We start from the raw sequence: 22,368 nt of genomic DNA, 5'->3' as shown, positions 1-22,368 counted from the left end.
TTAATGTATTTAAAGAATCATATAAGAAAATCTTTATTATGTCGCTTAAATATGTAATATTTAAAATAATATAGGATTTATGATTTTTAAATAAATATTGTCTATCATAAAATACGTATGATACACATAGTATATAATTTTGCATTTATTTTCACTTTAAATTTGCAATTCTATTTAATTAATAAGCAAATGTTAATGGAATAACAATATACATTGTTCTAACCAATATGTACGTATCACAGATTTTCAAATACCGGATACACCCTTTCGAGATATCGATATCTAATATTACTGGTCAATAAAAATCATATGATTATTAAGGGTGTAGCAAACTAGCAAATTACAAGTAGTGGTAGACTTCTATTTAGATTATTTTATACAAAAGTAATAGAAGATAACTTTGACAAAAAAAAATGAAGATATGTGGACCTAAGTATGCCCTATGTGGCCTGATATTATCTACTTGGGGTATATTCCAATTAGTAAGTCATTTCTTTAACCTAATAATTTTAAATGTATTGAGAAATTTTAAAATCAATTTAAAAATTGTGCATTGTGTATAAAAAATTGCAAAAAAATACATTTTATATATTTTATATATTCAGATTTTGTTTCTCCTTGTTTATTTGAATTTTATTATTTGGGGAAAATAAATTAGTTATCTTTTATCAAAAATTGTAATCTGAAAGAAACTTCATTTATTTTTCAGCTCCTGATGGGTATATTCTTTTACTACAACAGTGTAGCTTTAATAGAAGACCTTCCATTGGAAGGACAAACTTTTAATAAACCTACAGATTTTTATGCTGTAGCAGAGAGGGGTTATAAACAAAATGCATATAATTGTTGGATTGCAGCTTGTATCTATGTTCTTACATTCTTATTTTCTGGACACCAATTTTATATAAATTCTAGATCATCTTTAAGCGTTTAAAATATTATTAGCATGTGAATACAATAAATAAAAGTACATATAAGTATATAGTATAGTGATACATTATAAATATAAAAACAGGAATTTAGGAATATGCTAAATACAAATTTCAGTAACAGATTTTTTGTTTGCATTCTAATATTAAGAATTTGTGTTTATTTAAAGAATATATAATAAATTATACTACAATATAAATGTGTAAAATAGAATCATATAGATTATTTCATATTATGTATATGTATATATGAAAATATACCAAAAAATTATTGTTGAACTTATTTTTCATCATAATGTGAAATATGTATTTCTCTTTTTCTCTTGTTTATTAGTAGTATTAGAAATTTTTAACTGCATTAAATTAATGAACATAATCATTGGAATCAACAGCAATTTACAACTGATATAGTAAAATTTCATGTTTATACAACACAATAATTTTAAAAAATTTATTTTGATTTTAATATTAAAAAAAGATTGAATTTGATATCATTATTTTAATTTTAAAGATTTTGTAAATATGTAATTGTCTATGTATAATATTTATGAAAAACAATACATTCATTATCGACAATGAGTCATTTTCGGTAACGTTTATACTGTGGTCAAATGTAATATACGTCATATACCGAAATAAAGAGAAAGGTTTCAAATTTTGAATTGTTGTAACATGTAAAATATTAAAACATGCTTTATAATATTTACTATATTGTTATCTAGAAAAAAGGTCAAAATTATATGAATTGTGCATGTAGAATTATAACACTATCAGCAATAAGTGATAGGTTATGTATAATAACTGTAAAATTTAAATCATTTTAATTATCTCGTATTATACATTGCAAATAAAATATTTTGTAATAAGCAAAGTAAAACTAAAATGTTTTTAAACGTAAAAAATCATTCCATTTGATTGTCATTATGTACCAGAATGTTTTAATAAATTTCAATTGCTTAAAAGTTTAAATTTCAATTGTTTTGTATTATTATTAATATATCAAATATTAAAATATATCATATAAATTATTAAACTGGTTTGTATTCCATTGTAGAGTATTACACTGCATTAAATACAATGGAAAATGAACACATTGTAACTGATGACTATAGTGAAATAATACAACGTCTTCCTTTTTCTCGGAAACTTTTATATGGAATAGGACATGTTTTGAATGATATTTGTGCTTCTATGTGGTTTACATATTTATTAGTTTTTTTTCATTTGGTATTGGGATTTAATTCAATCTCAGCTGGAATAATTTTACTCATTGGTCAAATAGCAGATGCTTTAGCTACTCCTTTTGTTGGTTTTCATTCTGATAAGGATGATAACCTTGGATTATGTAAATATGGGAGGAGAAAAACATGGCATTTAATAGGTATATATTGTTATTATTTCTTTATATGTTATTTATTATATCACATAATTTTTTGAAACAATTTATTTTAGGTACCTTATGCATATTATTTGCATTTCCTTTTATATTTTCACATTGTATTGGTTGTGAAACTTCTCATGAATGGGCTCAATTAATCTATTATGCAGCATTTGTGATAATCTTTCAGTTTGGGTGGGCTGCAGTACAAATATCTCACTTGTCCCTAGTTCCAGAACTTACACCTTCTGAATATGAAAGAACAGAACTCATAGCGATCAGGTATGTCTTTAATTATATAAGGGAGATATCTAAAATTGAATTATAACCCTAAATATTTATTACAACTTTATTTAGATACAGCTTTACTGTTCTCTCAAATATTTTTGTTTACTGTATTACATGGTCAGTATTACACGTAACAGATACTAATGCTTCCAATTCCCAAATTGGGCCCAATGATGCAAAGAAATTCCAGGAAGTTGTATTTATTGGAATTGGAGTAGGAGCTATAACATCTATTTTATTTCATATCTTTGTCAAAGAAAACTTTGTTAATAATTCTGATGGTAAAATTATTTTTATATTTACTTACTCTGTGATTAAAAATTTTGTTTATTATAATATCTGTTTTATCACATTTATTTTAGGTTCGTTGAATAGAAATTCAAGAGCAGTATTAGTACTATTAAAAGATGTTCAATTATATCAAGTAGCTTGTATATATATGCCTACTCGTTTGTTTGTAAACTTATCACAAATTTATATTCCTTTATATTTACATAAATCATTAAATATGCCAGCTACATCTTTGGCTACAATTCCTTTAATAATGTATTTGAGTAGTTTTGTGATGTCTTTAATTATAGAAAAATTGAATACAAAACTGGGTCGGAAAGTTTCATATTGTTTAGGAGTTTTCTTAGGTGTATTTGCTTGTATTTGGATACAATTAGGTACTGGCTTAACATACACAAAATATCAAATCTATCCAGTTTCCTTAATATTAGGTAATATTACATAATTTTCTTAAAGTCCTTAAAATTAAATATAAATGAAATATACCCAAATACTAATTTGTTTTATTATAGGATCTGCAGGCTCTATTATGTTGGTGACTAGCCTTGGTGTTACTGCAGATTTTATTGGACAAAATGTAAATAGTGGTGCATTTGTATATGGAATTATGAGTTTTACAGACAAACTTTGCAATGGATTAGCAGTTATGCTTATTCAATATTTGTTAGTATATAGTAACTCTTCTTAAAATATTAATTATTTAAATGATGATAAAAGTAAATTTTTAAAAAGTAAACAAAAATAAGCAATTCTCTTTTTTATGTTTTCAGAAGCTCTTGGATTGATTGTAAAAATTACTATAAAAGTGTTTTAGTTTATGTTTGTGCTACATCTGCAATGGTTGGCTTATTAATGATATTATGTATAAAACCATTTCATCACAGTACAGGTATACATTTATAATAAATCATAACTGTATTTCTGAAAGGCACTGGCAGTTAATTCAGATGAAATTTGATAAGTATCATAGAGAAATGTTATGGAAAAATATGAAATCAGAATTTTAACAAATTATGCTTTCTGAAGAAACAGATTTATATGTATAATAAATTTTTGTTATTATTAAATACTACATAATCTTTTCTCGTGATACTCACTAAATTACATCTTGTTTGGTCACCTGTGTCATTTGGAAAAATATCTTAAATCATCTATTAAATTAATTATAGTAATGGTATAATATTAATATAAATTATTTCAGTATATAATACATTACACTGTGAACAAACTATAGAACATGATAATGTATTTATTACTACAGAAACAATAGAAAGTGAACCTGACAATTCAATAAGTCAAGAAAATGTTACATAGTATAAAAAAGATAGTAATTAAAATTTTGTTCATTTGATGTTAAATCCTAAATATATACTTTATATATTTCTTGTGCAAATCTTTATTTAAATATTTTGCTGTAGTTTTCTATAGAGGCTCAAAAATTATTGACCCTTCCGTATATATTCTGATAGTATTCGACGAGAAAAATCCAAATATGCAGGTTATGGATCTAGGAATCCACTGGTTGAAAAGTTATGCGCATGTAAAAAAAGAAGCATTTCCAGCATATTTGACAGATAAGTAACAATGGCGCCATATTGACTTTTATCGATGTTTAATCCAGTGAGTCGCTGGTTGTATACAATGCATGTTGGTGGCGACCATTTTGTGGCGGGATTTTGAATCGTGAGTATTGGATTAGATTTGGGTTATGTTTCATACTCCGGCCGCTGTAAAATGGCCAGTTACTTCCATTATCTTAAAGTAGGCAGATATTACAACAAAAAAACGCAAGTGAAAATTGTAACATGTTAATTGTGTAAATAATGTATTAAAATAATCCGTTTTTACAAAAGAATATTGAAAAATGTGTTAAAAATTGAATGTATCAATATAGTACGTAAATATATTCGAAATGTCTTTATCAGTAGGTAAGTTACCACGTGAATAGAATTCTAACCTTTGAAAATTTTGGTAAGACATAATTACATGTATATATTTTTATTTGACAGAATTATTAAGACGCCTAAATTCAGACGAAGAATTTTTACCCAAACGTTTAAAATTAGCAGAAAATACATTCTGTGCTATTGATATACCAATAATACATAAAGAAGATCTTATTCTGCAATGGCTTTGTAATATGTGTCCCATGGACCAAGAAGCTTGGAATTCATTAAAAAATTGTTTGAAAACTGAATATTTGGATATTAAAAGTGATGTAATAAAATTATTGATAAAATTATTCATTGAAACATTTCAAAAAGATGTAAAACATATACATGAGGATGTTTTCGAATGCTGTAGATTATTAACTTCTAATAACAGGGTTGCACAATATTTTATTAATAATCCAAAAGATTTAGGTCTTTTAACAAAGTCCTTATTAGAATGTGTAAACAGTGTTTTTAAACACGCTTTTAACATTGGAGAAAAATCAGCAGAAGGAATAAAGATTTCATTAATTAACAAAAGCAATGGATTGATATTGACAGCATATAATACAGTAATTAATGTGGTAGAAAATATAATACAAATTTATAAATCTGCTTTTATTACAAAAGATAATTTGAGAATCATGTTTATACATGATATCTTATATCCTTTGTGTGTTATAATTGACCATGACTGTACTGATAATACCAATAGATTAGGTGCAATAACACATAAATGTATTCAACAATTAATATTTGGTAGAAAACATACTCAAAGTGGAGAATTTCTAAAAAATGAAGATATAACACAATTTAAGAACTTACTATCTATTTTGACAGGAAATGCAAAGACAAAAGATTTCCAAAGTAATTTAATGACATTTACTTTTCTCTTCCGTGTCGCAGTAATTACTTTCAAATCGGACACTGTTACATTAGATATAATACTAAGAAAATTAGTAGAATGTTCTGGGACACATAAAATAGAAGTTTTGAATACTTTTTTAAAATGCTTAAGTGACACAACTTTTAATTTTGATAATAAAGTAAATGAAATCACATTATTTGATTATTGTCAAAATATAATTAATGATATTTTAATAAATAGAAGCATGAGTAATGCAGATTACAATCTCTTAATACAATTTTGTTATTTTAATCCTCTCATAATTGAAAGAAAAGTTAAAGATATACTAAGAAAAGTGTTTATAGGAAAATCAGTATTGGAATATAAACATTTAATGATTTCTATTTTGGATGCTTTTATACACTTAAGGGAAGAGGAAAAATTAATTTCAGCAATATTAATAGCATTAAAAGATAGTTTATCTCATGCATCACATCATATGTCATCAGAAAGTAATATGTGTTTCCCAAGTGAATTCAAAGAGAAGTTAATGAAAGCTGTAAATAATGTAACAAATTCACAAAGTGTAGTTATGTTAAGAACACTGACATACCATTTAAAGACTGATTGCTTACAAATGTTGGAATCTAATAATACTAGTAAGAATGGAACCATCATTGATTTTTATGTATTTTAGTATCTTCTTATATATGATATTTTAAATATTTTCTATTATAGGTGAAAATATTTTAATATTACGTGCTATAGCTGAATTGCTCATTACACTGTTAGATGGTATATGCATTTTTGAATATAGTAGAACATCTACTTCCTACACAAAATTCTTAAATACTTTTGATGATGTAAGAAATATTCTATCACTTTTACTGGTTAAAACATTGAGTTTAAATCGGGATGAAGAAGTTGCAATATTATTAACTGCAATATTCTCATGGAATGAAACACAAAGAGCTCTAAAATACTATATGCCAAATACTATTTTAGAAAATTTGATATCTGAGACTCAGTGGCAGCAACTGATTAAAAAAATTAAAAAATTTGGCAATGAAGATTGTAAGAATAATATGGTATGTTATCAAAATTTCATTATTACTTCTTTTATTACTTTTATCAAATTGATATTTATTTGTTTGTTTATTTTTCATCATATTGTACATTAGAAATGTATAAAAATTATATTTACATAAAATTTCAGAACAAACTTATTTTACAACAAATTAAGATGTCTCAAAATTCATTAACTGAATCTCCTGTGATACTCAAGAGCTTGATAGGTGGTTTAGAATGTTGTTGGGGTTTAATATTAAAATTTGATACAGAAATAATACCATCTTTAAGTAATGAACAAGTGTTAAAATTAACACATTTATTATTAGCAGATATGGTTTCTAATGCAGATAATTTTAATGACTGGGTGAAAGTATTACATAAAAATGATTTAAAAGAAAATAAAAGATTAGTGATATTCATATTAACTGGTGTTTTTACACAAATTGGATATTTAGCAGCAGAAGGTATAACAAAATCTATTAGTAAATACCTTAATGCAGTGAGTATACATTTTTTATCGATATTCAAATATATTATATAAAATTGATTAAATAATTGAACAAAAATTTTTTATCCTTTTAGGAATTGCTACTTGAAGCTGAAATTGTTGAATGTGAAAAAATAAGTGATGTATTAATGTCTTTAAAGGAAGAATTGCTAGTAAACAAATGGGTACAAATGCAAAATATACTTTTACATAAAATTAAAGTATATTTAGAAATATTACTTCATCTACCACTAATATTTTTGAATACTAATTTAAAAGTTATAACACTTATGTTCATATTTGCTGTTAGAATGGAATGTAATCAGAGTAATGAAATAGTCTTTTTATGCAATATAATGTTTTCAGGTACATTTCATGATTATACAGATAAGATATTTGATCAAAAATGAATAATGTATGAAAATCTGTTTTGTTTTTAGATCTCTTGGAAAAGCCTAATATTGATATATTTCAATATATAGATCCTTTTTTGTTGCTACAATTTCTGCCACAAAACAAAACATTCAAAAAATCATTGGAACTGTTTCTCAAGAATTGTTCATATAAAAATTTAAACAAATTTATAAAATGTTCCACTAATTCCAAGGAAAATATGTTTCTCTTATTAGAATCTATGGAACGTGTTAAATCAAAATTAAATGTTGACCAAAAAATAATAATTAGAAAGGCAGAAAAAAAATTAATCAGAATTGCAATGGAGACTCTATCCTTTGAAATGAAAAATTCATATGACATGAAAATATTAAATCTGCTATTAAGAATTGGTATTAAAGATGAAAACATTGATGAAAAATTAAAGGATGTTACAGAATCAACAATTGAAGACATATTTGTGGTAAATATAAATATACATAAATATAAACAAAACATATTTGTGATAAATTTAAAATAAAATTACATCACATAAAAATAAAGTATTTACTTAACAGAACAATAAAAATAATGAGATTACAAATGAATTATTACAAGATGGTCTACAACTTATGGTTGTTATTTTACATAATAAAAAAGTATTTCATGTTACAAATCAAACTATAAGAGCAATTTGGTATGCATTATTTAAATATCCATGTATAGATGTACTTTCACCATTATTAGCATCAAGTGAACTGAATGAATTTTCTGAATTTACCAAAGAATTACACGATCAGTTGGTATGTTTAATAATTTTATACATATTATATAGCATAATTTTGTCATCAACAAAATATTTACTACTTTAGTTTGTTACAGGTTAAAACACTTTTAGGTAAACAAGAAAATAATCTAAAAAATATTTGTATTATATGGAATGCTATATTAAAAACAGATATGTCCAATGATCGCAGTAAGCTACGCTTAATAGCTATCAATAACTTAATTCAAACAATGCAAACTGTAAATATACTAGAAAAATTTTGGCCAACTTTGTTGAAACTAATACACAATATTCTTGCTGCTAAACATTTGTATCTTCCTGGTTATATTATTGATATGAGTATAATTGTTAGTTTAAAATCATTGCAAGCAAATACAATACTAATTTTTAGTGATTCATTAGCATTGTGCAATGTACTGCTCAAAATGAGAACAAATCTAATTAGCGATAAGATACCTTTATTATTAATATTATACAGACAAATATTAAGTATTTTCATACATAAATCCAAATCTATTATTAATAAGTCTGAAGAACACACATTTAAGTGTCTTGCATTAGATATTGAAAAGTAAGTAAAAATCTTTTATTTATCTAACAGAAAAAATCATAAATGTACTTCAAACTATTATATTTTGCATACAGGTTTACTAATTCTTTAGTAAAGTTAAAGAAAGATATGATTCGAATAAGTCCTTATTTAATAGCAGATTTACTAAAATTATTGTCAGAAAGTTCAATACCAAGCTTTATTAAGGTAAATTTCTTTATGATATATTTTAGTTAACAATATAGCATCGTATACCGTACTCACTGCATAAGCATCCGAACATTATTTTGATATCTATAACAATCTCCATGAATTATGTATTCATACTGTTGAAATGCTGAGCTGTCATTGATATGTAGTTGGTATATATGTGTTAAATATTAATATCAGTATCCCATTCTCCTACATCATTTCTTGTTCAATTTAAAAAATTTCTATTTGCTCAGATAAACATATGGGTATAGTCTCAGAATAGCGGATTCTTAAGCAAGCACTACCATATTTCCTGTTAACAATTAATATAATATACTTCAACTTTTTATTTTAGATGTCTATACAAAATTGTATAAATCAATTATTAAGTGTGTGTGATCAACATGGACTTGCTTTATTATCACGAACACTACCTGTTTCAATGCAAGAAATTTTCAAAACTCAGTTAGATACATATAACAAATTTTATAAATTTATTGGAAAAATCTGAATGATCATTATAAAACAATATTCACAAATTTGTATATGATAGTGTATTTTAATATTGATTAAAAAGATGTTTGTAATAAAGTTATTAAATAATTTGTTTATTGGAAAAAGTAATCTTTTAAATATTACTAAACTAAATCCATAATGACAACAATATTTGTCAAGATCATATATATTCTTTGATTTTTATATATTTGTATAAAAATTCAAAAATGTTCAGCATTAAAAATATAGAAAATTCAAATTACGCAACATTGTATAGTAGTACCTACCATCTATTCGACGCCTGTGGTCGTTACATGCCTTTTCGTTTAACAAAGGTTATCTTCCGCTTTTTATAATTTTAACGAAAATATTTAATATTGTAATAGTAACTATAAATTTCTTAGGCTAGTAATTAGTAATGGCCATTCCCCAAACACGTCTTAATGCTTTTGTGGCCACCGCATTAGGAGTTTTGAGTGGTTATTATATTTGGAATGAACCATTAAAACAATACGCTGAAAAAAATTTTAATATCAAAGACTTAAATAAAGTAAGTTTCCTGCATTACAAAAACATTTATACGATAATATTGAGAATAAATAATTGACATTTTTATTTTTAATATACATAAAATAAAAAATTTAGTTCATATTCCTAGTCTCAATAAGATAATCTATGTCTAATTTATTATTAATATAATTTTTAAAAGTGCTTCCTATTTTAAAGCAAACATATCATGGCGAAACGCAAATTCAGCATAAACCTTCCAACTAAGATAATTCTTGTTTCATCTGTTACTCTATTATGTTTTGCTGCTTACAGGTAAGTATAATTATATTGTTTGTATTGTCAATTAATGAAAAATAAGATATATAATTAATATATATTCATATACAGATTTAATTTTGAGAATTATGCTTCATTACGAAAAAGGAAGGAAGTTGAAAGTGAAGTAAATACATTGTATGAAAAGCAAATAGAAGCAAATCTATCAAGGGTCAAAATCAACTAAAATGTTTGTACTGTCATCAGAATGTAACGCATATATTTAATAAATAATCCATTGAATTATATAGTACTATAATTTATTAAGTAACATATTACAATAAATATATTTTACAACTTAGTTGTCAAATTTGCTTCCATAAAATGGTATGTATCTAGCTACTACTTTCCAATCGGTAAAATAAATCAGTGCCAAACCAGCTGCTCCTCCATAAGTTAATGCAGATGGAATCCTAAATCATAAAAAATTATATTAAATATCATGGTGTACAAATTTATAAAAATGTAAATTTAGTGTTATATTATATGATTGATATGATACTTTCTAGAAAGTGTTATATAATTTTAACATTAATTATTATATTCAGTTCAAGAAGCTATATATATTATTACATGTTTTAATAATGAATGGATTCATATATTATTTAAAGAATAAATTAAACATTTACCATTTCGTAGCAATTTCAAAATGTCTCTTTCCTAGTTGCATTCTTCGGCACTTCTGTAATAAACGTTCTGTAATAAAACTTCAAGGCGATTTATAAATCGAACTATTATTTGAAGTACGATATAATAGCTTAATAAAGGATTGCCTTTGCTTTATTGCCACCATAGACATAGGAATATTCCTATGCCTGTAATTGCCAACTATGATGGGATGTTCAAATTATTACTATTTTTTGGTATCAGTTACACCAACCTCAATTAAATAAAATAAACCTCTGTTATTGACCTTTTTTTATTAAAAAATTATTATTTTTTTTTAAAGTTTATGAAAAGAGTAACATTTGCAATAATTGTAAAAATCTATAGGCTGTTCGATGATTCTCAACGAGACAAGGTAATAAACGTAAACAAAATTTGATTACTGCAGCTGTAACTATTGGCTGCTCACTAATGAAATAATTTTGTTTTGATATCAAGTAAGTATCGATACTTTCATTCAATATAACCAACGAATAAAGGTATCAATATCGATTTACTTGGCGATATCGATTTACCCCTGCCATGGTCGTATTACACATTACATGTTAATAATTGTAATTACCCTGGGTATAGAAATATGTCATATATATATCCTATGTCCATGATAATTTCGTATTAAGTTTGGTTTATTATGTTTGTACCGTCGTATAATCGCATACTGGTAACTCTCGTGGTGGGGGCATCCAGCGTGCACACAGGCTGGTCACAGCATGGTCACAGTCACAGGTCACAGATACAAGTCATAAGATTTAGAATTACTCATAAGCACATCGGTCGAAAGGGACGAAAGGACAAAAGCTTAATGTTTTAAAATTTTTACATTGTTCAAAGAATAAAGGTAAAGTGTTTATTCATTTTGTATATAAGTGTGTTACGAAATTGGAATATAATTTATGAGTTTTCAGAACATTTTGTATAGAAATTATAAAATATTAAATTTATCTCAATGTGTTATTATAATTGTTCAAGTATAATTGTTACATAAAGAATAATGCTATATCCAAAATAATTTTATAAATTAAAGCTATTATGTTTTACATTTCTGAAAAATTAAGTAAAAATATATAATTATTATAAATAATCTGTAAGATCCCTTAAAAACATATATTTTTGTACTGTTATAGAGGAACTATTAATATAATGCTATTATTAATTTCCAATTATTTTAAATGTTACTATTGTAATATTCAACGACATGTGTGAATGATATATTGAAAATCAATGAAAAGGGCAATGTTATACGAAAACAAGTTATGTATAAGAAATGAAAATCCGAATACACATATATAGTACATAATTACAGTCTGATAGAATATTCCATAATAAAAATGTGCGATATCTCGGTACAAATGCAATGCTTATGATATAATAGATACATGTAAAATTTATTACCATTGTAAAAATACTGATTATTAATGTTTGTTTCTTATTCTTAACATTAGAATAACCTAAAATGAAGTATTCAATTTTATTTTGCGTTTGCGCGCGCGTGCATATTTTATAAAAATATATAAAATAAAATTTATTGCTTTATAAATAATTTAATCTTTTACTTCGTGATAATTAACAACATATATAAATATATATAGTACAATATGTATTAGATATTATGTGAAATTTGTGCTTATATATTTGGAAAATGATTTTTACTAATATGTTCTTTAAAGTCAATTTTTTTTTAATTTTTTAATAGAAAAAGTTATATATTAGTTATAATGTAACAATGTACATTCTTGTATTATACAATATATAACATTGATTTCTTAATTCCAAAGCCATTTTAATAAATATGCACTAAATAACTTATAATAATTATTTGAACTTATTACCTCTTTAAATAAATTACTATATATACATATATAATTGTATGAATTAAAAGAAAGTATTTTAAATTTTATAAAGTATTTATTTCATAAAATTATTAAAAATATTATTGTTTTTAATAATTATAATATTTTTTGTACTGTATCTTATACATATCTAATATACAATAATTGTATTATGATAAAATTATTTTTTGTTATTAAATATGAATAATATGTACAGGTGAGTAATGGGCGAGAATACTTGGAAAATCGGTGAAGCAGTCGAGATTCCAGAAGAGGCTATTAAGATAGCATTAGAGAATGAAATGTCATTATCAGACAGATTTTATTTATTAGCAAAACGATCACCATTTCTTTTAGCTGGTATGTTTTTAGTACCAAAAATTTTTTATTTAAATATATATTATATCATATCATTTTAAATTGGAATGAATATTCTATAATAATTATCTTATTTTGCATTATAATTGTGAATACTATGATACAATCAATATTGGAATATAATTGTTTACTTTATAATCTTAATATTACTTTATGAAAATACAATTGTCTCCTTTATAGGTATAGTTGGTTTAACTACTGTTTGTGGAATAGGTGCATATAAATGGAGAACAAGAACAGTAAAACCTTCTATATTTATTGTACAATTCAGAGTTGCAGCTCAGGCTACAGCACTTGGTATAATCAGCTTAGGAATGTTTTACGGCATGTATAACGATTATATAAAGAAGAAGAAGGAATAACATTCATCATATAATGTTAGAAAGAAATAAGGAGACAATTTGAAAATTCAATCGTATTCAAAGAGTAAAATAAAATATGTTTATTTTTAGTAAAATGGAGCTTGAAAGCTATTTATGATTATTAAATTTAGATGCTTTATGTGATTATCAAATTCTGTAGAAGAATACTATAGATAATATGCAATTATATGCAATAATAGTTTAGTATTATTTAAACACTATAAAGATACTATTTATTACATACATTATTGTTCTTGAAATATAGTGTCTCATAAGATAAATAATATTTCAAGAAAAAAGAGCTGTAAAAATTAAACAATAAAATGTAATAAAATAAATATTTACATGAAAAATTAGAATTTTTTCTGTATTAAATATCTCACTATATGTATATCTGTTTAAATAAGTATTTTGTATATTATATTTAAAATAAAATATATACATATATGATTGTATTTTATATAAATATCAGACAATTTCAAATTTCAGAAAAAGAAAAAATATTTAAACTTAATTACATTGCAAATACTTAATTTTTATTAAATTTATATATTGTTAAATATCATTAACGATATGTAACTTTACCTTTATGTGTTGTATATCATATGTAAATTACATAGATTTTTGTTATTGGTGAATGTTCAGTAATTTTTTAATATACAATAAACATAATAATAATTAATAATACTTTAAATTTTTACATTTAAGAATTAATAAATATAGCAATTTAAATTGAAATCAGATTAATTACAATTGAATTGTGTTTTCATATAACTAAATTTAATTAATCGTAATAGTGAGTACGTAACATTAGCTCCGGAAGAACTTACCTCGAGTTATCAATATACGCAAAGATGGCTGAAGAAAGTGACAGGAGTCAATTGCCACCCGGTTGGGAATGCAGATATGACATTCGAAGTGGTCGTCCGTATGTAAATTTTTTAGAAAATCTTCGATTGTTTCGTTATCTAATATTAGAAGAAATAAATCTGGGTGGGAGTATTTATTTGTTGCAAAAAGCTAATATTACGCAATCATGATTTACTGATTATTCGATTTTTTAATGTATACAAACTAGTAAAGAAAATATTAATGAACACGATTATTTTTATTAAATGATCTTTTTCGTTTACTTGCAGTATACGATATATCAAATATTATACATGGTTACAATCAAATCTTACGTGATAAATGTGCAATAAATAACTTATTAGTTATTATACAAATCAATTTAAAACATTTTTCAGATATTTTATAAATCATTTTAACCGTACAACAACATGGGAAGATCCAAGAGTAAGATATTGGCAGTATTCTCAGTATATACAATCACAAAATTCAATGGCACTGAGTTCTGCTACAACTATTACTTCCCAAGATATACCTATGCAGGTCAGTAGATAATTTCTGCTGTATGTTAAAACTGTAAAATTTATTGGATCATCAGTAGACCACAAATATGTGTGAAAATTCATATTTTTGTGAACATAACTAATGATGTATAAATAATAAGTAGAGATTAATTTTACTTATTAATTATTATTATAATACATTTTTGCATATTATATGTATTATGTACATTTTTATATTTTTAAATTTTCCATAAACTACAGCCTAATTATCACACAATAAATATATCCATTCTTATATGTGAAGAAATACTTGGGTGTTTTAAAATTGCACTTATGCATGTATTAAAATGATCATAATTGCACTTCCAATATATGTGTTTTTGTCATATGCACATGCTGCATTTGGATAAAATATAACATGTACAACAAAATAATAGACTGGAGGAAATGGAGGTGGTGGACATTTAGGTTATGCTGGAGCTCACAGAGCTCCGCAAATTTATCCAACACTGTCTCCTTATCATAATCCACAACTTGCATTTTTACCTCCTAGTTTACAGGTAGGTAACTTATAATTGTACATGTACATTGTGTATGTAAATGATACTTTGATATTGAATTAAAGATACAATAAAATTTTTATTAATAAGTTTTTATCATAGAAAAATAATTATGTGGATAGATAAATTGTAAACAACATTACTTTATATGTATATATATACGAAATTTTTATATTAAGTAATTTTATAACTTTATTATGTATCTGTTTATTAAACATATTTTTCTAATATTAAATATGAAACTAATGCATCTAACAATATCTAAGGAAAGTAATTTATATAGGATCTGAAAACTCCATTATCACTGAAATCAGTTAGTGCAATGACAAACAGGCTTGGTGATATGACGTTAGGGTCTCCAACTCCAGTAAAGAATATGGAAACATACTTTACACAGAACTCGGATTCTGAATTACAAGTTGCTAAAATCAATGCTATGTTTCCTACAGTTTCTGATACTCATATTCGACTTCTTTTGAAAAAGTAAGTTTTAGAATTCAGTATGCGTATGTACATTTAGATCTTTATTCATGTTACCATATATTATTATTAACAAAAATTTTGATTAATCTTTTACTTATATTAATGTAAATTTCTATGTCTTTAAACCCAAACCATATTAACATACACACATAAAATTATGCTTTCATGCATATTTAGTTACATTTTTCTAATTACATATTAGTTTCTTTTCAATGAGTTTTGTTAGCACTGTATTAATTATAGTGCTAAGGTGGTAGCTGATATCTTTCAGATACCATAACAGAGCAGCTTTGGTTGTCAGCGCTTTACAAGTGGAAAAGAATCCTCTTTGTGCGCCAGGACCATGCACACCTGTGGGAGTGCATTCAAACTATGCAATACCAAGATGGCGATTACCACCACATGCTATACATGCAGCTCTAACATTGAGTCCACCTCGTGGGGCTCGGCCAGCCCCTAACTCCCCCAAAATAAAACTTAGGTTTTTCCCATACTTATATAAATTTCACCAGATATGGATGCTAGATGTTGATATTGTATCTCGTGATAGTTGCGAAGAAATATATCAGATAACAAGATAGAACACTATAAATATTGATTTATTTTGAATATCTGATATATTTTATGTATATGACCATACAGTGCTGTGTAGTAATAGCATGTGTCAGTACACATTGCAGACTATTTATATAATGTTTCTCAAAGATCTTTTATTTATAAGTAAATCTATATATTTAATTTTATACATTGTATGATCAGAAATTAAAAATTTGTACATCTGCAATGTGTTAAAATTTGTTATAATTTTATAAGCAATAATATAGCAATCAATCAATGTGAGAATGCAAAATTTTTTTATGAAGTAATTATAGCAATATGTTGTAAGAATTTACATCTTGTGTAGTAGATAAATTTGTATTAAGTAGTTTCCAAAGAATGATATCAAAAGACCAGTAATTCTTTTTTTTTATTTTTTAATCGTTTCCTTTCTATGTTTAATTTTTTATTTTTATAATTTGTATTTGATTTTTTTTTATATGTAGTATTGTCATTTGGAATTCATTTTTCATTTCAGTTTCTTCCTGGTTTACAGTACACCACATGTTGGATAGTGTAAACTTTACACAAATCATAGATAGGTTGGTTTTAGTTTTATATCATCAATGTATTCTTTGTTTTAGATTTTAGTAGCGATGATAAAATTTGTTTTCATTTCATATATTGTTTGCCTGTTGTAATCCAAATCTTTATAGTAGTAAATGAGTTTCCTAGGAATGTACAATATCATTCTTATGTATTATCAACAAAATCGGACAAAGAGAATACCAATATATTATGCATGCAATAAGAAACTCATTTATTCAATAAAAATGTGGTTTAAGCATGACAGTATGTGCATGTGTACTATAATTTTAAATATTTATATTTGTTTATATCTATACTTATTTAAAATATATCATTTTACTATTTTTAAAATCAATTTACTGATATTAATAAATTTGTAATAACATTGTATATTGTATAATGTCAAATTATCAATCACATGTGCATACCAAAATAATTATTGTTACTACTGTTTTATGTAAATTTTAGTTATTAATCATTAAAAATGTTATTTTAATATTTAATTTGTTTTAATAATTATTTGCATCATATCTTTGTCTGATTTATAAATCAATTATCATTTGCACAATTCAGTCCTGTATTGTAGACTGTTCATATTTATATTCTGTACATTGTAAAACAATTGCAGTAAATGTTATATACTAAAATACTATATGTACAGGTACCTGAAAAATGTATTCCCAAAAGTAGAAGAAACCATGTTGCTTGATATTTTGGAACAAAGTGACAACAATGTTCAAAAAGCTTCTGAAAAATTAATCGATCTAGGCTATGAAAAACGAAATCCTACAGCTCCTAAATCTTTAAGAAGAAAAGAGGAGGAACAAGTAATATATTACATTTATTTGTAGGTTTAGTTGATATTGTCATTTCAGGAACTAATTCATATTTTATCTTCGCAGATAAACAATGAACAAACTGTACCTACTCCGCCACCGCGTATGAAAAGTTTAGAAGAGAAAAATAAAAGTAGGTATATTTAACATTATTCCTTAAAATATTAATAACAATATTTGAATTTTTGAAATATAACTTATTAGTGAAAACGCGATTGATGGAGAAATATAAATCAGTACCAGAAAGAGTAATAATGCTTGCTATGGATAGTGTTGATTATGATGAAGAGAGAGCAATACACATATTAGATATCATGGTTACAGAAGAAGCTACAAGACCTTTGTGTACATCAAGCAGTCCAAGGTAACACAACATATCTAAATAGTAGCAAATTGAAAAATTTATATTTTTTACTTACATGCATAGTAGAGCTTTAAGATACTTTTTATAAGTAAATATAGTGTTCCAATTGTTTTATATGTAAATCTATTGTATGTTATGAAAATATAACATCTCATTAAGTATATGTAACATTTTTAGCAGTAGAAGTGATGAAAGGAAAGACAGTCCACCAGTAACTGAAGCTGTAAAATTAACTGCTTCTCCAATTAAGAAAATAGTTAAGGATGCAAATTCGGAAAAATCTAAACGTTCAAAAAATAAAATAGAAATACCAAAGTACAAAAAAATTTTACTATATCTTTTCATGTTCATAATATTTTTCGTATTTAGAAAAAAAAAAAAAAAATAAAAAATATAATAACCAATAATATTTTTAGAGTTTCTCGAGGAACTAGTACCACAGAGGACAATGAATATAAATCTCCATATTTGACAAAACCAGTTGGACCAAATCCTGATTTACCAAAAGGAGCTAATAATGACTTACTTTTGTAAGTTAAATATTTTCATTTTGATAAATTAATATTTTTGCTATACATATGTATGATTGAAATAAAAAATAAATAGAACTATTGTTATTACAATTTTTTAGACCTGATTATGCACCATGGTCAGGACCAGATCCGAGTTTCTTAAGTAAAGAGTTATATAACAAAACAATAGCTAATGGACATGATGCTACTTTGCTTTTCGGAAATCGGTGTGTTGCCAAAGGACCTAATTCAGAATTAAGAAAAGGTGCACTGAGAGAATTAACTCAAGGTTCTATATATTCTCAAAGAAATATTTCAAATACAGAAAGTCGTGGTAAATGAAATATGTGTAATTGTCTCTTTGTTAATTTTTATGTTTGCTAAGTTGAAAGTATATCTGTTTTATTTAAACTGCTTTTTGTTTAATATCTTCATATAAATTATACAAATTTATAGTTATAAATCAATTGAACGTTAATTATTTGAAATATCCATTTCTTAATTTCTTATATATTGAATAAAAGCTTCCAACTTTAGTACCATTAATTCAAATAAACAATTATTGTTAATTTTATATTGCTAAATTCAAAGTCATTTGTTGTATGTTCGTATTGAAGTTATATTAATATAAGTATTTGGTTACTTTATTACAAGTTAATATTTTATATGTTCACTATAGAATATTAATTTTACATCAAAAATAAATTTTAATTGTTTGTCTATAAGACAGCAAACGAGATACAGTCAATTACAAAAGTCTACATACATCCCTTAAATATAAAATATTATAGTAAAAATAATTAGTTCTATGAGTTCTTTTGACAGATTAAGATACATATTGTTACAATGTAATATAATTTATTCACCTTCACTTGCATTAAGAAAAAAGAAGCAAAAAAATATAAAATTCAATGTTGCAAAAGATATATATATGTATGTTATTATATATTATTCATATCTCATAGCCCCCCCTTCTCTCTGTGAGTATCAATAATGATCTGTTATCTGCTTGACATTGATAAAATTAAAAGTTTTGTAAACTCTGATGTAAATCTGTTTCAAAATTCTTGCAAGTTAAATGTTTTAATGTTTTTAATTTATTTTAGAAATATATATTATTTAAGGTATCTTTGTATTGATATGTAAGTATAAATAATTTTGTGACAAAGTGCGTTTTAGTGTCATAATTCGATAGGTGCATGTAGACCTTTGTAATTCATTGTGCATATTCATGAAAGTATATGTAAACTAGTGTTCAAATTTACTTAGATATACATATTTTAAGTGATTTAAAAAATACATCATCATTAGCATGCGTTATCAATTTTGGAAAATCGTAATGCTTCCATTTATGACATATCTTGTCATTTTTAATATATATAAATATGACCAAGTCTCTAGATGTTCGCAAATAATTTACAAAATTTGGAATATTTTAAATTATTTGAACATTGTATTGAACACAAAGTAATTGAAATCAATTTTTTTGCAAATAGAAACAAAGTTTTTAGTAATATTAAGTTATATGCAACATACTAAATAAATATTTGTAATAGAAATAGTGATTAATTCCATGATAATATTATTTCAATTAGGATATAGTACATTTAATTTCTAAATTTGACACAAGCAATTGTCTTAATTTAAAAAAATGGAATGTTAAAATATTTAAAAATTAAATGTAAATTTAAAAAATATTTTGTAATATAGTTTATATATTGGTAGTTTTTCTTTACAATAATTTAGCTTACAAATATTTTAAAGTATTTGGGGACAACTTGAATGTCCTTACTTAATTTTTTAATATAGACATGTTTTGCAAGTTATGCACATCGTATTAAAGTTATACACAAAAAGTAAAAGAAACTATTAAAGTTCTTTAAACAGACAAATGTAGACTATAATTCAGAAATCTTTATAATTTACATTTCAATGTTGAAATCCTTAAGATCATCAATTTTTACAATTAAATTAGATTTTGTTTATTATAACTGTAAAATTTATAATGAAAATCATAAATCTACAACATATTCAGTATTAGAAAGTATTTGGAGTAAATGTAAGATATAAAGAAATTAATTATATGAAAAAAAATTTGTAAAATTATTAATTTTGTATACTATGTATGTTTTGAATCGTATTACTATATACGATAGATGTGAAATACAAATTGCATATCCATGATGCAAATCTTAAGGTCATTATTACATATGATTAATATGATATAGGCTATAACCAAAAAAGGGTTTCTAATGATAAACTAAACAAGAAAAAAATATATGCTATAGTTAAATGAATGTACAGAAGTATTTTCATAGCTTAATTCAAAATAATCCTGCCTTTGAGAAAATCTAATATGTGAATAAAAATTAATAACAGATGGGCTGTGGCTGAAACATTAGTTGAGAGCTATTTTTATAGCTTTTTAACTTGAGAAGAAACTAGGAGGGATAAAATAATCTATTTTGACTATATTTTGAGTATTGCCACATATGCAGAAAGTAACATTAACTGGAATAAATAAATTCTTCGATTAGCTAATTACTGTAATTCAGAATTTCAACACGAAACTCATTCTCTCAAACGCAATTAGGTATTGTATTCTGTGTAAAATACATAATGATTTGAAGTTGTGTGTGAGATGTATTGCTAAAGAGTAACTATTAGTTAATAATGTAAAATGCCAAATTTGTTTCTATCAACTCTTCCATCCAAAAGATTCGTTTTGCAAGATATTTCCTTATGAGCCAACATAAAATAAATAATTTTTCATTCATTTTCATGAATTAGATGTTATAGAGGGTTGTGTGCAATAGATTAGCAAAGTTATACTAGCATTAAAATAATAAATGTATTTTATCATATGAGATTTGTTAATCTGGTATGAGTTTTTGTTATATTAATAACATAAGATATTCACTAACATAAGATATTCATTGTATGCCAACAATAATGTTATATGTATGTATTAATGGAGTTGCCCTATTTCACGATTAAGATTTCAAGTTCCACGCGATTTTTCTCATATACATGTTATTTTATTTGCAGAAACAAAACTATTTTTAACAGATTTTATGCATTGTGAATACATAAAAAAGCTATATATCTAGGTATTTTCAGAATTATTTTGTGTTTAATATAGTCACTATAATAATGTCAAAAATCATATTTAGCTTTAAGGATTTTGTCCTAAGTACTTTAAACTAAATGATTAATACACTTGAAACAGAATTAAAAAAAAACCCATAACTAGCAATATAAACATCATATTATATACAGATGTATACTGAATATTGCAATAATGCAAAGTTGTATTTCATTGTATTTACACATATCTGTACAATAAAGATATTCATAATCAGTCTTCTTATGTAATAATTTATTTAATAAAGAGAAGGAGATATTTTATCAGTTATATATATATATCTTATTCTATAAACTATTAGATATTGACGTAT

General features: G+C 24.7%; 5 protein-coding genes and 1 long non-coding RNA gene across 11 annotated transcripts; 5 read left to right on the top strand and 1 right to left on the bottom strand.

The window, feature by feature from the left end:
* The first annotated feature begins 293 nt into the window (after window positions 1-293).
* Rnasek (Ribonuclease kappa) lies at window positions 294-980 on the top strand. Its single transcript, XM_072005893.1, has 2 exons — window positions 294-482; window positions 710-980. Exons 1-2 carry the CDS (start codon window positions 414-416, stop codon window positions 932-934), a joined length of 294 nt encoding a protein of 97 aa, XP_071861994.1. The 5' UTR covers window positions 294-413; the 3' UTR covers window positions 935-980.
* Window positions 981-1,263: 283 nt separating this feature from the next.
* LOC139988440 (major facilitator superfamily domain-containing protein 12) lies at window positions 1,264-4,433 on the top strand. 2 transcript variants are annotated; one of them, XM_072005884.1, is made up of 9 exons: window positions 1,264-1,716; window positions 1,984-2,310; window positions 2,382-2,589; window positions 2,665-2,876; window positions 2,958-3,317; window positions 3,399-3,549; window positions 3,657-3,775; window positions 4,088-4,213; window positions 4,305-4,433. In XM_072005884.1, exons 2-8 carry the CDS (start codon window positions 2,007-2,009, stop codon window positions 4,198-4,200), a joined length of 1,467 nt encoding a protein of 488 aa, XP_071861985.1. In that variant the 5' UTR covers window positions 1,264-1,716; window positions 1,984-2,006; the 3' UTR covers window positions 4,201-4,213; window positions 4,305-4,433. The 2 variants fall into 2 exon arrangements, with proteins under 2 accessions (XP_071861985.1, XP_071861984.1); XM_072005883.1 differs by lacking the exon at window positions 4,305-4,433 and having other exon boundaries at window positions 4,088-4,268.
* A 242-nt stretch (window positions 4,434-4,675) lies between these two features.
* On the top strand, window positions 4,676-10,689 carry LOC139988438 (uncharacterized). Of its 3 annotated transcripts, XM_072005879.1 has the most exons (13): window positions 4,676-4,814; window positions 4,896-6,323; window positions 6,403-6,752; window positions 6,881-7,234; window positions 7,318-7,588; window positions 7,663-8,078; window positions 8,173-8,397; window positions 8,477-8,952; window positions 9,027-9,138; window positions 9,479-9,953; window positions 10,023-10,168; window positions 10,345-10,440; window positions 10,516-10,689. In XM_072005879.1, exons 1-10 carry the CDS (start codon window positions 4,799-4,801, stop codon window positions 9,632-9,634), a joined length of 3,804 nt encoding a protein of 1,267 aa, XP_071861980.1. In that variant the 5' UTR covers window positions 4,676-4,798; the 3' UTR covers window positions 9,635-9,953; window positions 10,023-10,168; window positions 10,345-10,440; window positions 10,516-10,689. The 3 variants fall into 3 exon arrangements, with proteins under 3 accessions (XP_071861980.1, XP_071861979.1, XP_071861981.1); XM_072005878.1 differs by having other exon boundaries at window positions 9,479-10,168; XM_072005880.1 differs by lacking the exons at window positions 9,027-9,138; window positions 9,479-9,953; window positions 10,023-10,168; window positions 10,345-10,440; window positions 10,516-10,689 and having other exon boundaries at window positions 8,467-8,606.
* On the bottom strand, window positions 8,823-10,023 carry LOC139988447 (uncharacterized). The gene is made up of 2 exons (XR_011800126.1): window positions 9,906-10,023; window positions 8,823-9,436 (listed from the first exon to the last, which is right to left on the bottom strand). It is a non-coding gene; the product is annotated as an uncharacterized lncRNA (long non-coding RNA).
* A 1,005-nt stretch (window positions 10,690-11,694) lies between the features above and the next one.
* On the top strand, window positions 11,695-14,037 carry LOC139988444 (HIG1 domain family member 1B-like). The gene is made up of 3 exons (XM_072005892.1): window positions 11,695-11,947; window positions 13,156-13,298; window positions 13,497-14,037. Exons 2-3 carry the CDS (start codon window positions 13,163-13,165, stop codon window positions 13,676-13,678), a joined length of 318 nt encoding a protein of 105 aa, XP_071861993.1. The 5' UTR covers window positions 11,695-11,947; window positions 13,156-13,162; the 3' UTR covers window positions 13,679-14,037.
* A 351-nt stretch (window positions 14,038-14,388) lies between these two features.
* On the top strand, window positions 14,389-22,274 carry LOC139988476 (uncharacterized). Of its 3 annotated transcripts, XM_072005974.1 has the most exons (11): window positions 14,389-14,606; window positions 14,926-15,070; window positions 15,468-15,590; window positions 15,874-16,073; window positions 16,345-16,554; window positions 17,860-18,025; window positions 18,101-18,167; window positions 18,239-18,398; window positions 18,576-18,713; window positions 18,815-18,928; window positions 19,030-22,274. In XM_072005974.1, exons 1-11 carry the CDS (start codon window positions 14,533-14,535, stop codon window positions 19,250-19,252), a joined length of 1,620 nt encoding a protein of 539 aa, XP_071862075.1. In that variant the 5' UTR covers window positions 14,389-14,532; the 3' UTR covers window positions 19,253-22,274. The 3 variants fall into 3 exon arrangements, with proteins under 3 accessions (XP_071862075.1, XP_071862076.1, XP_071862077.1); XM_072005975.1 differs by lacking the exon at window positions 15,468-15,590 and having other exon boundaries at window positions 14,391-14,606; XM_072005976.1 differs by lacking the exon at window positions 16,345-16,554 and having other exon boundaries at window positions 14,393-14,606.
* The last annotated feature ends 94 nt before the right edge of the window (window positions 22,275-22,368 follow it).

Source organism: Bombus fervidus, chromosome 6 (assembly GCF_041682495.2).
Source record: "Bombus fervidus isolate BK054 chromosome 6, iyBomFerv1, whole genome shotgun sequence".
In the NCBI taxonomy this organism is placed as follows: domain Eukaryota; kingdom Metazoa; phylum Arthropoda; class Insecta; order Hymenoptera; family Apidae; genus Bombus; species Bombus fervidus.
Note: the sequence above shows the minus strand (reverse complement) of the source record. Positions and strands in the feature narration are given on the sequence as shown.